At 41.0% G+C, this 19,117-nt stretch overlaps 1 protein-coding gene across 1 annotated transcript in view; it reads right to left on the bottom strand.

Annotated features, from left to right (window-relative positions):
* Window positions 1-4,593: 4,593 nt before the first annotated feature.
* LOC143177213 (beta-1,4-glucuronyltransferase 1) overlaps window positions 4,594-19,117 on the bottom strand; it is a 28,104-nt gene continuing 13,580 nt past the window's right edge. The window contains exons 2-4 of the mRNA XM_076375053.1: window positions 17,831-18,807; window positions 17,316-17,496; window positions 4,594-4,800 (exon numbers count right to left, since the gene is read on the bottom strand). Coding sequence (XP_076231168.1) covers window positions 4,594-4,800; window positions 17,316-17,496; window positions 17,831-18,807 — 1,365 coding nt within the window. The remainder of the gene's footprint in view (window positions 4,801-17,315; window positions 17,497-17,830; window positions 18,808-19,117) is intronic.

Below are 19,117 nucleotides of genomic sequence, written 5' to 3'. Positions count from 1 at the left end.
ACACTTGCCCTGAAACCAATATACCAGCCGATTACGAAGTTCCCGCTCGGAACTTACATCACGTCACGTGAAAGTTTGCTAGTTACTTTGAGGAAATAACTTGTCGCGCAGTTTGAACGACGCTGAACACCCTATATTTAATTGTCCCTCCCTTTTACGGTGTTCCAGCTCGCTGGAGTCATGGTCGAAGGGAGTCAAGGCGAAAGAATTATTCGCGGAACGATGAGAGCAATGGTTATGCCTTCTAACTATCGTTCGAAAGTCGTAAACAGTCTTCGCTAAACCGAAACGATCGGTGAAAGCTTGGAAACGGTTTAAGTGCTCCATCTCACACCAAGATGCATTGGCAAATGCACGGGAATTCACTTACCTCGAATCCAAGCATCTGTGTGCTCAGTGTAAGCTTGACACTTGTTGTTGCCGTGTGCAGAACGTCTGGATGCTTTGCTATTGACTTCTGTGTGAAAGGAAAATGGTAGAAATTGATCAGTTTCGGACCTGGTTAGTGGAAAACATTTTTTATGGGATATGTTTCTATAGGTAATATCATAAAGATCGCGTATATCAACGTGAAGAGTTCAGTTACAGTCATCTTTCCTTACTGAATGCTCTAAATTAGTGCTTATTATTATAAAAAAGTTATGTTTAATGTTGCCTCCAAGTTTATAAGAACTAATATTCATATGTATGAAATACTGTCCCAATGTAGAATGTGGCTTTCGAGTATTTTTAATAAATCTGCCTCCTGTCACAACAGGATTTGGCCACCAGTGATTTAGGATCTGGAAAGATTAAAACAAAATAAAACTCGTTCACACGCTTCGTATTAATTTATTGCATTTTAACAGTATTCTTCCCGTTTCACAATTATTCTTTGGCGGTTTACACGTGTTCGTAAAAACATTATAATATATAATAACTCTGCCTTAAAATGTTTTGGATACACACAGATTACTGGTGACGTGTCATTGAGCAATCGTTATTGCCGTTAGAGTAAGACAGTGTGGGGAGCGGACTCGTAAAGTCTTTTGTCGTTTCATGGTATCAGGGAGTCAGTGACAGTTGGGTAACATCAAAAGCAGTACCACGGGGGAAACGAGCACAGGAATTCTTCGCTGGATAATTTATGGTTTCAATCCTCGTCTCTGCGGTAGGCTTATAACCACGAGTCCACAGAGAAGAAACCCTGTAACTCATCTAGAATAAGAGTACCAATTACTAATAATAGTATGCTAACTGATAAGTTTCCTCCCTTTTCTTCTCTCACATAATAAGATGTAGCAATATAAAACTGAACATATTTACCTATGTCTTTTGCATGGCCAATCCAAATCTACAACTTGTTACATATGTAATAAAATGTATATGAAAATGAAGGAGAAGAGGGGCATAATAATTGGTACCCTTACAGCTAGTTCAGACGATGCAGTTTGTAACCAATTTAGTAATCTTGCTGAAAGAAAGTACTTATACACTTGTCAGTTGAATTTTCGCTGAAATGAACCTATGCAATTATATAAACACTGCCTTATTATCGATTTTGCAAAATCACCAAATCGATGAAAAACCGCATCGTGTGAACTAATCGCCTGAGTTACCTTATAGCATCTTCACGCGCGTCCATTCTTACACTATTATAAATCTCTCATACCAACCCCAGCCAGTCCTCGCTGCACCACTCCCCCAATCAATTCCAAATAATTTTCGTGTCCAGGATAACGAGGGCAGGCATCCCCAACGTCGTTTCGCAAATTGCGCTCAAAGGAACGCCCCGACGCCCGCTCTCAGTCAGATCGATCTTGAACTTAGAACGCTGCCCTCTTAAATCACAGACAGCTAACGAGGTACGTTAAGTTGCCTCGTTTTCCTGGCCCATGCGTCGAGTACGTGCCGCGGTAGATATTTATTCCGCGATCCCGCATGGCGGTCCCTGATGACTTTGGGGATTCGTGAGTGGAAGCAACAAGAAGCGCGGTTAGCCCCGTTCCTCGGCCAGGGGAATCGATGCACCGAAAGCCTCGAGGAGCTACGTCGACAGCCTGATCGCGGCTACTTGATTGCCCGCCCCCGCACCTCTGTACGCGAATCCTCTCCTCCTTGCTTCCATCTCTCCTTTCAATGTTGCACCGTCGTTGACCTCCCGTGATTTTTCGCTGGCACGGGGATGCAATTGTTCTAGGTCCACTCAGGAATTCTTGCTTTTCGGTGGAAACTTTGTGCGTCTCGATTGTGTGAGTTTACAGATAGTTTAGGTATCAGTTACCCGAGTATGTTTCGCTACTCAGTGCCGGGGGTTGTTGGTTCTCTGTGGTTTGGGATTATCAATTCCAGTTGTTCGGGGAAGTTGTTGAAAATTGCGAAGTTTTTGGGAGGATTCTGTTTGTGGTAGAAAATAGTGTTAGACTGGGTACAAAAATTGCGAATATAACTTCGTGTGGATTTTCGAGTCGTGTAACATTGTAAGGACTCGAGTGTAGTTCAAAGCTGAACGACATGAATTGTTGAGTCTTCGTGAGTAGGAATCGTTGGTTCAAAATTCGCTTGCAGTTCTTTGAAAGTGGGAAAGGTTCGTTTCTAAAAGGATTTCATACGTATAGTAATAATGATAATGAATAACTAACGAAATACTAAAGCATATTATCAATGGCAGTAATAAACTATATCAAGCGATTATTCTTGAATGTAATGAACGTTTACGTTCTTTTAAATATCAATTGCTTCAAGACAGGTACGTTAAGCCCTAACTATAGTACCATTTTGTTAATGGTGCTGATACAACCTGAATAGGAAGTGTTCTGGCGGTCAGAAGACCTGAACGTTACCACATATTCAAAATGTCTCAGAATCAATTTTACAAGCGGTAAACTGGTGATTCTGTGTCAAAAAATGAGTCAAAAATATAAAATACAACTTCTTTCTTATTGTATTTCCTCTTTCACAAAAATCAATTCTAGGTGCTTGAATGGTGTACACAATAACAGAGAGTCTGACCATTGACTCTACTTTATCTACTTACTACTGTAAACTAAAAGTGTTCAAAATTATTCAAAGTCAATTTTAAAGCACCGGTAGTCTAATAGCCTAAACTAGAAACTAGAAACTTTCACAATTTATTCAAAAGTAAGTTTAGAACACTGAAAGTCTGATCATTGACCCTACTCTATCTACTGTAAACCAGAAACAGTAAAAATACCAAGCCAATTCCAGAACATTAGTAGTCTGACCATTGACTCTACTCCTTCCACTGTTAACTAGAAGCTTTCACAATTTAAACTCAATTATTCTAGACCAGTGGCAGCCTGATCACCGATGCTACTCAATCTACTACAAACTAGGAATATACAAAAATCAAACTCAATTTTCTCGAAAACGAAGCGCTATATCAAAGAATTTTATTCTATACATTCAGTTTATTTTTTCATACAGAACCACATCCCTTTCGCTTGCATCATCAGTTCCAAGACACCCATTACCTGAAATCGTGAATTGATAACAACCTATCTATCATTAAACCTGGCGTCTGAGATTCGTGTCGTCTTATGGCAAGGTTAGTCCTCAGCGTGAATAGAAGACAGCTCAGAATTTGACTCCTCCTGCCTTCATAGCTGTCTCTCTACACATGATATGTCACCGATTGACTGAGGACGGATATTGCAAGAATAGTTGATGAGAAGTACCAGCCAGAAACGAGAGAGGCTTGTGGACTGAACTTTGATACTGAATACCTCTGAGTGAATGATGAACTAGCCATCCTAGGTTAATCTGGATATTGTATAAGTATTGCTGCTTTAAAAAATACCATTTGAGTGAAGAATCGTGTGGGTTGCAATTTTAGCGACCTCTTACATAACAAAGACCTTACATTGAGATGTATTTGCATAAATCAATCGAATATTTGGGATTCTTATAAACAGCGTTGTTTAGAAATTAACTAAATAACTGATACTAGAAAATATTCATAGGGATAAGAAGAATAATTTTCGATATTAATAACGACAGTGACATGTCAGTGGAAATAGGCCTTCCATTATCAAGATTAGAGTACTCAGACGTGAGACACTTTGAAGATACATCATCTCTATCTACTTCACAACTCACAGTTTCTCAAACATTATCAACCTGACGATCATAAGAACAGACACAATTTACATTTCAAGATCATCAATACATCAAGAATGCATCACTAACTCGAAGAAACAACATCAAAGTATGAACAATCACTGAGACAGTAACAGTGGCCAACGCCTCATTAAATTCACTCCATTCGCAACAATCAAAAACCTACAGAAACTGAAAACCTTACTCTAACCATAGCCCTGAATAGTTCCTCGGCCATCTTCGCCATCCGTCGTCCTACCATGGCTCATCTTCGTAAAATTTAATAAAAAACGAATATTGCAGCGTACAAGGAAAAAAAAAGTTTACACTTTAAAGCGTCGTGTCGGATAAAGTTTGTTGGCGTGGGGGCTAATATAGTTGGATAAAAGGACGCGATGGTTATGTCGACTTGCCAGACGCGTGCCTTGAGGCGAATAAAAAGGACGGCGAACAAGATCCCGTGTTTCATCAACGATATCTCCGACGGACTTTTCGTCAGTTGGCGTTCTTCATCATTTTCAGAGGGTCGCGCATGTACCGCGCGAAAACTTCCTTCTTGAACGTCTCGAAATGCTTCCTGTTGGCACTGTTCTGTCGCTCGCGCCAGGCTGGCCTGGTCTTCCTTGTCTGCAGGCCCCAGTGGCCAGTGAAGACTGGGGACAGGACTTTGAACTGGTAACCTGCCACGTACATTTCGTACACCTGTTAAACAAAAAAGTAGATACACTTTCAAGGGGAGTTTAATTATTGAGATTTAAATTAATGATATCTTACAATTAGCTGATGTGGTGTGAATGTTATCATGAAGGACGATGGCGAAAAAGGACCTTTGGTAATGGTGTCAGAATCACTATAATTTTGTGCTTATAATATGGTTTTAATTTTCCTGTCAGCTACAAAAAGGTGGTAGGTAAAATTTATAATAGCACATTACCAGGCCTGAGTTTAACAGAATCGATAACAGTAGACTTTGTAGATTTAACAAAGCTGCTCCTACTGTAGTCAAACTACCTTCATTAATTTTACACAGGTCTATAGTAAATCCTCTAAACTCTGCTTTAATCCATTTGGGAGACTTCTGCAGGATCTGTCTGTCCCTTTTTACCATGCTAGCATCTCACTTGCATTTTACATTTTAAACTTCCAATCGCCCCAATATTCTCCACCCTCGGCGTCCTCACTTTGCCAGATCCCATCCCTGAAATTTAGAAACCGTTTCGACGGCAAAGCGTCGCGAAAAACGTTATCACCTCAGAAACTTTGTCCATTGATGTCGCAGCCTCGGTATTCCAGGTTCGCTTGTTTCGGTGGGCTTTTTTGTGCGAGTTGTGCAGCCTCCGCAAACGTCCCCTGGATATGCAACGGATAATGACATTTCCACGGGAAACGCCGTGTTTCCGACATTGCGTCGGCTAGACGGCAAGAAGGAAGAGAGCACGGTTGGCAATCTCGAGACAGGCCAGACAGACCTAACAGACGGGATCCGGCCTCGGTGTTCCACAGTCTGGCTGCGTCTTCGTGAATAATCGTACGTAACAATGGCAAGTGATACGTGACAGCTGGCCACAAACCTAACAGACGCGTAGTGATTACCAGCCGGAGATGGCGGGACGAACGCTTTTCAATGAGCGATTTATCATCGGGCGAAATTTATTGCCGTGGAAATTAAGGTGGCGGAGATCGTCTTAAAGGTTTAGGTTCAATTCGCTGGGAGATTGACGTGGGGGAGTAAGGACTTTTGAGTGAATGGATACTCGGATGATTGGGACGTGAAAAGAGCTCGAAGTGTGAGTTGGTGAGCCCATCGATTCTGGATTATTTTGAGGAGTTTGGGTGAAGGTTGTTTGATGATTACTCAGTAGTATTTGAAAATTAAGAATTTTCTATTTTAGTTGCAATCTGGATGAAACAGCTGGAGAAAAAATTGGAGAAAATTTAAATATTTAAAAATTTCTAATTTTAAATACATGAGAATTGGAAAATTTGAAACTTTCAAACTCCGCATATTTGAAAATTTGAATATTTGAAAATTTGAAAATTTGAAAATTTGAATATTTGAAAATTTGAATATTTGAATATTTGAATATTTGAATATTTGAATATTTGAATACTTGAAAATTTGAATATTCGAACATTTGAAACTTTGCGGATTTGGAAATTTTAATATTTGAATATTTAAAAATTCGTTAATTGGAAATGACGATACCACAGTCGACATACCTCACAAAAAACAATGATCTAGAGAAAACTATTTAGACAATGAAGATAATACTACATATTCTTAGTGCCACAGGAGAATAGTCGTAATTACATGCATGACAGATATGTTAAGATGAAAAGGAACTGATAGGCAGCACGTAATCTTCGGCTCCTATGTTTCGGGGAAATGTCAGTGAATAATTATACGTACGTAACTGAACAACGACAAACTATGACAGGTTCTCTTACGTTCTGACTGTCCTCTCAGACAAGCATTGCGTTAATTACACGTAAGCCCTGACACAATAATAATCACAACATCAACTGTATATGCTTTCGTTAATGAACAAGAACTGAATCTTGCGAACTGGGATTACATCGAATCGAACGTAGACTTGTCATCGCTTGCCATGTTTAATGAGGACTTAGTCTCTTGTGCATTACTAATAGGAAACCAAAAAATGTATGAGATGCACTAGTGATTGTACAAAATATACCAATTCTCAATATAAATCTTTCTCTATGATTAAGGTATCAATTATACCAACGAAAAGTATCCAAAGACACATTCTACTAAACTAATGACATCAAAGCGTACTTTGTGACTGATCATGCAGATGAAACATGGAATTGATCAGGTTGAATTACGCCTCCTTGATGTAAGCGCTTGTTTCGTTGATTAGTAAAACTGTATTGTCCGCGTAATATACGTTACACACGATTATTCGTCTTAATTAGTCAGCGGACAGGGATTAATTCCCTTTACAGCGTTCCTCGCGGGTCACATTCTTGCGGGCAGGGTGTAAAGCATTTCCAGCTCTGACGACACGAGCTCGCCCAGTTTGTCCCGAGTTTCGAGGTAACACAGATTACATTAAACAACATAACGAGTTGACGCATCTTCCTAATTAGCGGGACCCGGACACTTTGCTTTCACTATAGAGACCAGCTGACAGAACCGCTTCGAATGATTGCACGCCAGCGGGCTAACAGTTTCACGAGGGGGTTTGTGTGAATCGTTATCTACGAAGCAGGCACGAAGAGAAATATGAGAATAATAGTGAGTTTTATAGTGTAGAAGCTATAACGAGTATAGGCTGAGAAAATAACGCCTTAGAAAAATGAGAGAAAATAAGTAGAGTAAGTAAATGACTGGAGTAGAGAAAATTAAATTATATATAATAGTAGTAATATATTTTACTCTGTGAATAAATAATATAACGCCTTCTAAAACTTACTCACACAATTTATCAATATGTACGTTTTTAACTGTGTTTCAAGAAATATGCTTTAATCTGCAATCTCTTCATATTCTGATATGCCATATTAGGTGAATATTTGTTATCAGAACAATTAACTGTAACATCCTAGTGTATAGAACTTTTCGTACACACCACAGGTTCTATTTTCGTATCTAGTTTAACACTCACAATTTTCTGAAGATTCATCAATTTTCGTACCTTAACCCCTGCATTTAGGAACCCCAAACTTCAAACGCAGCGACACTCGACTAATCTTTCCTCTGTTCTATAAACAAACATATGATACGTTTCCGATAGTGTACCTCAAAGCCAATGAAGCTTCGAATGCATGAAATTTGGAGATGAAACGAAGGGGAACTTTTCGAGAGCAAACGAAATCATTCCAGAAATTTAATGTAGCCGCGACTAGCTTTTCCGTGGTCTGCTCAAACGATATCCTCGCGTTGTACTAATGTAAATTCACGCAATTTCCGTAGATGTAGCGAGCAATCGTTCTTTCCCGCGGCCACTGCTGGCATATTCCATTCAGTTTTGCTTGTTTCTGGGGCTTCTATGGGGCACTAGCAGGAATTCAGAACGTTGGAGCTCGGCCTGGTGTGGTCAGCCTTCTCACCAGTCATTAGCTCCCGCACACACGGAATATTCTATTTATTTATGGGCACACGTCGGTGCACTCGCGAGAGAGATCATCAAACGGAATAGCATGAAATTATTTCTGATTTGAGAACAGAGAGAAGGATAACAGGATGAGAAAATTCCACGCTACTAAACAGCTGAAAAATTAGAAATTCGCTGTTTCGACGTTGATTCGAATTTCCACGAAAATCTGATCCACAAAGCTACAAGCTTTACTTAAAAGAGTATAACAGGACGAGGAACAGAGAAAATTAGAACGATATATTTCTACGTTAATTTGACTCGCAGTCGACAACGTTAGTACTTGATTTGTTATTTAAAGCTCGAGAGGAATTGTCAGCGAGGGAGTTTAATTATAATAATTATACGATATGAATAGAAGACAGAAATATGAAAATATCTGGAATTTTAGAATTTCATATAATTATGAAGAATATTCACAGAAAATACTGATGTCACGTAAAAAAGGCGATCAAATCTGTTCCGATCGAGCTTTTCACGAGATTCTCCTGAAAGACTCCTAAAAATTCACGATCCTCCGAGAGGCATGAAATTTACATCCAATCTTTGATCGATTTTTGACAGAAGGTTACAATTTTATGACACTCCTGACCACGATAGCTAAGGTAGATGGGACTGGACATCGCAAAGGGGGTTGGTTTACGTCGCGTGTACCCTGGGGAAATGTGTTCGGGTTTAATTTCACGGTTCGGCATCGATGGGAAACCCACCGCCGCCACCGCGACCCATTACGATCATGACACGCCATGCTACCAGCTAGTACATTTTATTCGATCCCCTGTTTCTGGAGAATTTTGGTGATTAAATTTAACGAGGGGATGAAGACATTATCCTCGCCTTGAGTATCACGTGGCTGACGGTGTATCGGCTGTTGTCGATGTGGTTCGATTGAAAGTAATGGTTATAGTTATGCGATGGAGAGCGATCGGAAAAATTTCACTCGAAACTTATAACTTTTCTGGGGGAAATTATGAGTGATCTCGTTTCAGTGAAACGAGAAAGGATGAACTGTCTGAATGGCGTGGGAAATAGTCGTAGAAAATTGTGAATAGTGTGTGTGGAGCTTGAAACATTGATTGAGACTACTGCCACGATTATTGAAGTGTACTTGATGGTTAAAAAATATTTCCAATGAAACACAATTCATTTTTAATGGGAAACCAATAGCCATTGTACACGAAAATTAATTCCTATTTTCTGCATTTCTTTTTCTAAACAGAATTATACAGTTTTTTCACGATATTATAAAGAACATAAAAAATTGAATATTAGGTATATCATAAAGCATAGAGTAAAAATCGACTGTTTATCAAAATTCAGAGAATCCTAAAATATTAATCGTATGATATTCAATGCTTTCATGCTAGTATACCGTGGATCTGAGAGAAATACTAAAACACGTATTTTTAATACCATTAAAGTATTTAAATGTTTACCTCCATTCTGAAATACCCAATACAATATTCAAGAGTACGTTTACTCATTAACTCAATATTCCTGGAACCAAAACCTCCCTCATTTCATTTCCCAAAATACCCACCACTTCCCCCACAACATTGTAGCCCTAACAATATTCACGTACAAATAATCCATTATAAAATCCGATCGAATGAGCCGCGATTCAACTCCATCAATCTCCCGCCTAATTACACTCCAGGAACTGTAACTACATTTCCCTGAAAAAATCCACGAACGTCGTGAAATTCGCTGATGAATTTGCGAAGATCCGCGCATTAGGACCATACGTGACGATGCATCAGCAGATCGCAGCGAAGTTTGGTAAACACTGGCGCATAATTTTTCCAGATAGCAGCAGCGAGCGAAGGGGGCGCGGAATGCAGCAGGGGTGGCGGGAACCGCAGGGTGAATCTGATAATTGAGCTTTATGCGATCGCACGTCGGCGTAAATCCTCCCGAATAAGGCGCGACTCCGCTTATCTTACGTTTCCTGCAACGCGGGGCCCGCTGCGCGCCTGCGTCGGTGCACGTGCTCGCTCGTCTGTGTGCCAGCCCATGTGTGTACGAAACCGATGGTTAAAACGATCCACTCCATTTGGACGGATTCGACGTGGATGGAAATCACCGTGAGATTTTAATGCCTGGATTTATGCGGGTAAACTCTTTTAAGGAGATATAAACCTCCTCCAGCGTGGCCACTCAAATTACCAACCGTTAAACGACGCCGACAGTAAAGCCCCCTTCGCGATGGAGTTAGCCGCGAACGAAGGCGCATAAGTGCCTTATTATTCGATTGAAACAGCTGGTACGTTCACCGAGTAAATATAACGGAGCTTTCAGTGAATTCATTAGGCTTTTACGGTGAACGCGTAAGAATAACGCGTTCGGATTATTATCTATTAAACGGCGCCGATCGTAAAGCTCGCCGTGATAGAGTTTGTTAAGAGTGGAGACTCGTAAACGTCCTGTTGTTATCACCGATACCGAATTTTATTGGGACGTTCGGCGATTTCATTAGGGAAACCTTGTAGCGTTTCTTTTCGAGGGGATGAAACAATTTTGGTGCTTGCGCGTAAAAGTAACGAAGAGGGGTGGTTACGATTTGCGACATTTCATGGATGTAAATTCACCAGTCGCTGGCAACGATCTTGTAAAGTGAACGAGACACGGTTCTGAGGTGGCGTCACTGAGATTTAAATTGTTGGAAGTGGAGGCTTAAGAAAGTGAGCTTGTAGCGAGAGAATGGTGTGGTCAACTGCAGGGTGATCGGTTTATCTGGAAACCCTCTGAGTGTTGGCAGCAATTATTGTAAATGCTGTTAGCATTGTAAGTGCTGAAGACACCCATTAGAGGTTTTTCAATTAAGCTGATTATTCTGTATATATAATATTGTAGAATGTACAGGCTTCATAGTTGTGTTTTATTAACATTGCTAATTTGTAGAAGATGACAAAAGTGGCAATAAAATAGCACATTAAATAACATCTGATACATGCTCTGATAGTGGTATACAGTTTTAACCCTGCTTATTTGCAATTATCGAGGTCCTATTGCACAGTAGTCTTTCACTACACACTCATTAATATGTTCACCATTTTTCATTTTTTATGATTCGAAACGTCACATTATCCACAACACAGTTTAAAAATATTCCTTATCAATTATAAATTCGAGGATAGGCTGCAAATCTCTATGCATTTGCAAGGAGTTTAAATGTATGAACACTTACAGAATGCTAATAATGTACAAGATACACAAAAAATCTAAAAGGTAAAGTACAAGTTACAGTGTTTGGAAGATGAAACAAATGTTCAGATTCCATTTCTTTAGCTGTGCTTCTAAAAATATGCATTTGCATAAATGTCCGCAGTCTCCTCATAAACATTACAGCGAAAATACTGCAATCTCTGCCGCAATGAAATCACCGAATATCCCCGAACGTGAATTGAACTGGAATGAAGTCCTGCATCGTTCAAACAAAAACAAGCCTCCTCGCAAAAATGCTTAACTACGATCTGACAATTATTTATGCAGAACGAACTTATAATCTAACATTAAAGCGTTTCATTAACTCGCGAAGTTACAAGTACGATGCCTCCCCGTTTTTATCCAGCCCCGTCCAGGTCAACGCATCTTAAAACTCCTCGCTGGAACAATCCAGCGGAGAATGGAGCAACTTCTGTATCGGAATTGAGTTAATTACAACGTATCGATACCAGGAAGCGTTTAATGAGCAATTTTATCCAGCTAATAAGCGGCGGAATCGAAGCGAAAGGACGAAATATCGGGCAGACGGAGAAACGGCTCGTCTCGGAACTCAGCGACCGAATCAGCGTCGAGTAAACTTTTAATAGACCCCGTTAATCTTTTCGACAAAATTTAATTCGCATTCGTCGCCGAGCGACGTCCGTGCCGCGGAAACAGCTTCGTGCTTCGCTCACTTTCAATGAGCCCAGTCGAATCGCGCCATTCAGACCCGACTACCCGTTTCCTGATCGACGACTTCGCGTCTAGGTAATCGCTCGATCGACGAAGTCGAAGGGAATCGGTCTGTAACTGAGGGCAGATGAGTTCTGAGTCGAACGAGTTCTGAGGCGAAAGGACGCTTATCAACCGTGATTGTAAGTCTATTTACGAGGTAAAAAGACTCTGGAAGAAAGAGCTACGCTTAGGTATGTAGGGTGATCGACAACGTGAGGCAGAAAGGAAGAGAGATTTTGTATACAAAAATTGAAAAAGATGTAGGAAAAGAATTATGATTTTATTTAGTGGTCAAAACTGTATAAGGGACTTTATGGTTAAAAAACTTATCAAAAGATCAGTTTTTTATTATCAACTTTGACAACGTGCATCCTCATGCATCACCTTATCACTTTTTTAGCGATTTATTGAACATCGTGTAACTTTTTTTTTTCAGGGGTTTTTGAAAAGCCGCTGATACAATTTATTTAGCAGTATTAGTACAGTGCTCAATAAAAATTTGATTGAAACCCTTTTAGTGGTTTAAGAGAAAATGGGTCATGTAGTTCTGTAGGTTTTTGTATGAATAGTGCTCGGTTGTGAATTTCTTTAATGCCTCCAATTTTTTTTATATACACTTAAAAAGCTTCAAGCCTTATTGTTAGGAATATATCTTGCTAATTTCGTATTGATATAAGTATATTTATAAATAACTGAATTAATGTGTCAGAGGAATTTCAACACGATCACTAGATCCAAATGCAAAGTTAGCTCGTCCCAACAATATCTACTTTTGCCCGTTTTACTCACGCCAGCTAGGCCCAGGTTGCTCGCGTGTCTCGTGTAGCTACGAGTACGCCGCGTCGTGGAATCAATTTCGTTGCCGATCGAAAGTCAATCTTCGAAATGAACGTCGAAAAGTCAATATTGAAACGAGACAGTTCGAAATTCATTGAGGAAACTGGTTGCTAGTTGCGAGCGAGTAATATTTTGAAGAGCGACGTTCGGGCTGTTACTCGGCGTGCACTCGTCCATCTTTATTGTTTGGCTGGATGCACTATCTCGGGAGGCGTGCCTCGCTACAGTTGATGGTAAAAGAGCGAGACGATGAAACGTTCTCGAAGAGGAGGTGCTAAAATTAAATTCTGATTAAAAGGTTCGACGCTTCTTGATTGGAGATATTTCTATGTTGAATGTAGCGTTTTCTTTAGAAAAATATCTTTTTTGATATTGAGTATCGTGCCAGTGACATGTGGATGACAGCGTTATGTAGAGAACTCATAATATTAATTAATATAGTTATGAATAGTAATGAGGAGATTTGTTGACAGAGATTTAAAGAAGTGAAACAGGAAAATTAATTTAAAAATCAACGTCAGCGTTTGTTTATGTAATAAAACAGATTTAAAAATGGTGTATAAAGTATATGCAATCCATCAAGCATAAATTGTATTGCACAAATTTCGATATAATAAGAAATTAATTAAAAGTTGCCCGATAAATGAGAACAATAATTCTAGAATCCCAACTTTTGATTTTATTATTCGGCAGAATAATTTTCAATATTCTCTCAGTATGCTGAAATTATAAAGCTTTCGATACGATTTCGTCTGGCTTAAAAACTCAATTGATTTATTTGATTCGGCACCAAGGTATTTTCACAGTTCAGTAGTGCTAAATTAAATGCTAGGAGGATTAGCGTGTTACGATATCGGGGTGTGAATGAATGAAAATTATAGACCATCTTAGAGAATCTTGACTACACCACGGAGAAGTACATTTCCAGGCGAGAAATTGCAATCAATCTGATTCGCTGCTACGATTAGATATCACTTCGGTTCGTTCGTGACGATGATTGCGGAACCCCGATAAATACGACAATAATGAATCTTTCAAGGGTGGGCTTATCTGTAGAATCGAATCACGATAGCGAATCGATCACCTCGAATACTACTCGAAAGTATTATCTGAATATCGAATGCAATTGACTTCTCGATGACTAAATAATTAGTGAGTATGATCAAATAATTGATTGATAGAATAAAATACCTCGTTCTTAGGCATATAATATAAGGTTAATAATTAAGATCCCCACAAATATTAAAAAGAAAGAACTTCACATCAAACACCCACCTTAAAATCTACTGAAACCTATACTTCCCACTCCATTCATAAACATTCCAAATCCCCCAACCAAGCACCCCACCCAACCTCCCCATCCTCCTACAACCCCCCAAAAATCCTCCCCTTCCACTCACAATCACCCAACAGACGAACCTTCTCTTCCATTCGCAACCATCCAACACCCAAACCACCCTCTCCCCCTACCTCCTCATCCACAATATACCCCTTCTCAAATTCGCCTCGACCAATTCACAATCCCACAACTCCCCTCAGAATAACCACGAGTCGTTCAAACTTACGCGAGATCGTCGTAAAACGGGGGTAGGACGATGACAAAACGGGGCAAACGTAGGAGCACAAAACTCGCGGAGGGCTAGCACGAGCAAAGAACGACACGACAGGATTGCATTGGATCGGGATGCAGCCACTGAGGGTCTGGTTGCTCGAGCAGGAGCTCGAAATACAAGGGTGTAGGGAAAGCGAACGATATCCATTCTCATTCCTCCGCGGGAAGTGGATGTTGTGCGAACGAACCGCAGAGAAGACGCGAATACCAATGTACGGTTAGGTGGTCGACGGGAGCCAAGGAGCGTGTAACGCTCGTAACAGTACACCAGCTTACATTCGCCCCTGTTCCGCGCGGGTGTTGCCGCGCTACGTGGCCCGCGTAGATTTACGCCCGTTTTATTGCCGTCGCTGGCGCATACTTCGTTCCACGAGCAAGCCGACGGAACGTCGCCGCGCGGATTTTCGCCGCGCGATGGAATTCCGTTATTTCCAGCCGACAAGCCCCGCGGCGGGCTCACGGGCGGCGACGTCACCCGTCATTGGCAAGCCCTCGACGCGCTGGCGTAGCGCAACCCGCGACGCGAGCACACGCGATACGTCCCCACGGTTTATCCGCCCGCTCAAACGCGCGGGATAACGCGGCTTCGGTGATTCCTGACGTTGTTACGAGGGGATGGCAGCACTGCGTGACCTGGATATGAGGTAGACGGGACGCAGAGTGAGGGCTTCGATGGAACTTCAGTGGAATTTCTGTTTTATGGGAGGTTTGGATCGCTAGGAGAAGAAGAGGAACGTATCTTGAGAGGAGGGTGCATTGGTGTTGGGAGATTGTTGAAGGAAGCTAGCTAACTTCTTACGTCGGCAGTCACATGCTCCCACCATCAGTCCCTCTTTTTCCCCACTACTTGGGTCCCGTAGCCACCACTACTTTTCCATGAGCGATGGTGCAAGTGGGAGGGATGTCTGTGTTGAATAGTGGGGACGAGGTAAGGAGCAAGTCAGTGGGGGAAAGAGACGCCTAGGGCTCGCGAGCCCCGCGAGTTAACTAGCCCTGAAATAAGTGATAGTCTGAGTTTATGAGGTTTGTAGTATATTGTTGATGGAATGGGTAGAGAGAGCAGGTTTGTATGCTGAAGAGATAGTTTTTTATTGGGCTCCGCAGGTGTGGTTTGAGGTGCTTGATTTAGTAGTTTATTGTGTGGTACTGGTTATAGTGGAAAGGAGGAGTTATTGTTCAATGTACTACTTGCGAGGGTGTCTGATTTATGTGGAACTGTTTTACTGTGATTCTAGCAATAAGTCAAGCGCTGGTTTTCGTTAAGTATAGTGTGCAATAATGAATAGTTAATCAATAGAAATGTGAATGTCTTAATAAACTTAATGTTCATAAAGTGATAATATTAGTAAAATATAATTAAGTATGAATATTTAATTCAACACGGTCAAAATGTAACTGTACGAACGTGAACCGGCAAAACTGTACTAACTTATTAATAGCTTATTAGTAATAAATGAAATGTGTTAATCTTTCCAATTTCATTGAAATATTAACTTCAAAATGCAGGAAGATTTACCATACAATAAAATTTTAATCAAAACCGCAGGTGATTTAATTTTTTTCTCTCGGTAGAAATCTCTATGAAATACACATCATAAGTTGTCTATACACAAAATCTATTCCACTAGAACGCAGTTTGTCATAAAACAAAATGAATCTCCAAATAAAAATCCCAGTAATGAACGTCATCTAATCGTCTGACCAAGCACACACTTGAACTACTGTGACCCAGTTTCTCTTGTATCGAACAGTCGAAAATAAAATCCTATCAACTTCAGTCGATACAGGTTATAATTACTTTTAACTCTATATATAATTGCTTCAGTACATGAATATTTGAATTATCATTAATTTCAACGTTGACAGACGAATGATAACAGTATTCAAATCCTTTCCGCGCATGACAGTGCGAGGACACGAAAGTACCACACTAGTGTAGATATTAGCTGACGACGCGATGTTCGCCGTAAATTGTTAACGAGCTCGGAAAGTGCAGTTTGAAACATGAATTACTGTTTACAACGAGTACTGGAACGAGGGTACGCGCGTCCTCGATATGCAAACGTTCGATTAGACGGGCGCAAGATGTATCAAGTTTAAATTGAATAATGCTTGTTCTGCAAAATGGGCCTCCATCGCACGATAACAGCGGCAATGATAATATGTAATTCAATTAATGTTCCTAGGCGCGCGGGATTTGCTCGTTGGAGTTTCGTACTCCCCAAACTACCCCATTCCATTCCTGTCGCTCTCCTATTCGTTTCACCCATCACCCTCGGTGATCCTTCTGAACCTCACGAACATGTTCACGCGATCTATGTACACTATTCTATATGCGCTAGGCAAATATGCACTCTTTCATTTTTATCTGGATCTCGATCTGTTTCAGTATTCCACGAGGTATAATCGGGACAAAGTGCTCGTAATAGAATTTTTATTACGCTCCAGTCACCGAAATAAAAATATTAGGATGTAAAGTTGATGGAAATATCAAGAAGCTTATGGCTAAAGGTACCATAGTAAGGTGAGTACTATAACTAATAGAGAATAAACAATCTTCTGGTCTTAGTTTCAGTGGTAGTAAATTAAGTAATCAAGGCTTGAACTTTTGTTAAATAATTTTGTATCAGTATAAAGGTAAAGAAAGCAACTAAGTTTCAAGTTGATTACAGAATTTCATCGATGTCTGAGATAGAATGAAATATGTGTACCTGAGTATTCCTGGTGTATCCATAACCCATGAACCTCTCGTCATGGGGTGGGACAATATCCTTCGCAACGTAGAAGGGCTCGTAGAGGAACTCAAAATTCGTCACATCATGACTAATATAGACCTTGCCAGTCTTTACATTGCCATAGTTCTTATGATTTTGAGAAGTGTCCAGAATCCACCTGAAACAGTAATCAAAAAATTATAGATCACCATCGTTCCCTTCTAAATTATGAAATCTAAACTAAACCACCCCACAGATAAAACCCCCAAATTAACTAGCAGTTAACTAAATAATTACTGAAAGTCAAATAGATTTCAACTCCGACTTCTAATAAAATATTTGAAACGTAACTCAAACTCCAAGTATGAATCGTTATTCCAAGGCAAAGGTTTAATCAGACTAATGATTTAAATTTCTGAAACATTTCCCCATTCGAAACGAATTGAAGCGTTAATCCACATCCGAATCGAGCCCCAGAAAATCTGAATCCCCCTCGCAGAAACTATTCTCACCTGGTGAAATTGGTGGCAAACTGGTTATGTATAAAGACCTTCTGGTGGAAGGGCCTAGCCAGCCCCTTCCTGGCCAACCGCACCAGCTCGGTCTTATTCTGAGGGAATCTGACGCGCGAGTCCAGCTCGTACGTCGGTATCACGTAGGCGCACTTATCACAGGTATCGGTCTTTAGGAATTCATCGAGCGTCCCAGTCAGGTTGAAGCTGGGCACGATATCGACGTCCGTCAGGAACACGTAGTCCGACTGGCAGTTCTTTCTGGCCAGGTTTCTCATGTGATTCTGGGGATAGACGTTCCGTACCCGCCAGTTGGTCTGCTCGTTCGAGATATCGTTCATCATCTCGTTCAACGTCGCCTCGGGTTTGGCACAATCCAACAGCTCGGGCAGCTCGTAATCGCGGGGCTGCTTCCTGGGGGGCCTGACCTTTGGCACTGCCAACGAGAACGCGACCCTCTCCCTTATTGGCTCGTAGCATCTTCTAAGGTACACCAGGTACTTCTGAAGGACCTCGAACTCCTCGTCGCCAGCCGCGTAGAGGGCCACCGACATGGGTCCTGTCCAGTGATGGGCACCCTGGACCAACGAGTGCAGCTTCTCCACTGAGCTCTGAGTGGCCAGACAGACACGATAGGTCTGCGACAGCTCTACGAAGCTGGACCCTACTAGGACGTGGTCGAAGGTCCTGTACAGCTTACGGGCGTCCCATCTGCCCAGCTTTATGTCCAGCTTCAAGCTGCTCCCGTCAACTGGCTGCGGCTGGTAGTCTTGTGTCGTGCAGTCCGACTGCTGGGGTTGCTGCTCCTTCATCAGGGTACCCAGGCTCCACTCGGTCGCCACGTTCGGTTCCATGTCCCTGTGGGCTTTCTCGGAGATACAGGTCTCCGACTGTAGCAGCAGGAAAGTCAGCAGCATGTTCGAGAGCGCCAGAACCACCACGCTGGTCAGACTGAGGTTCCATGGTCGGCATCCGAACTGAAAGATGGAAGAATAGTTGAGGAGGTTTCTGAGAAAAGGATCCAGAGGTCTGTCAGCCTATTATTTTCTTTAGATTGTTGAGTTATCATTATTGAATTATTATTTTGTAAATATGTTGCCTATTCCTAGGACACTTGTTTTTGGATCACTTCTTTTTCCTCAATTTATGGTAAAAGGGTCCATATGACTATTAATCCATTTTAAAAATAACATTATACTATGAATATATAGATGTAATATGTACTAGAAACAAAAAAGTTTAAGTGCCGCTTAAATGCTTTCTTGCAAAAACCTTCTCAGTCATGTT

The sequence above is a fragment of the Calliopsis andreniformis genome, chromosome 3 (genome assembly GCF_051401765.1).
Source record: "Calliopsis andreniformis isolate RMS-2024a chromosome 3, iyCalAndr_principal, whole genome shotgun sequence".
NCBI lineage: Eukaryota > Metazoa > Arthropoda > Insecta > Hymenoptera > Andrenidae > Calliopsis > Calliopsis andreniformis.
This window is presented reverse-complemented; position numbering and strand designations above follow the sequence as displayed.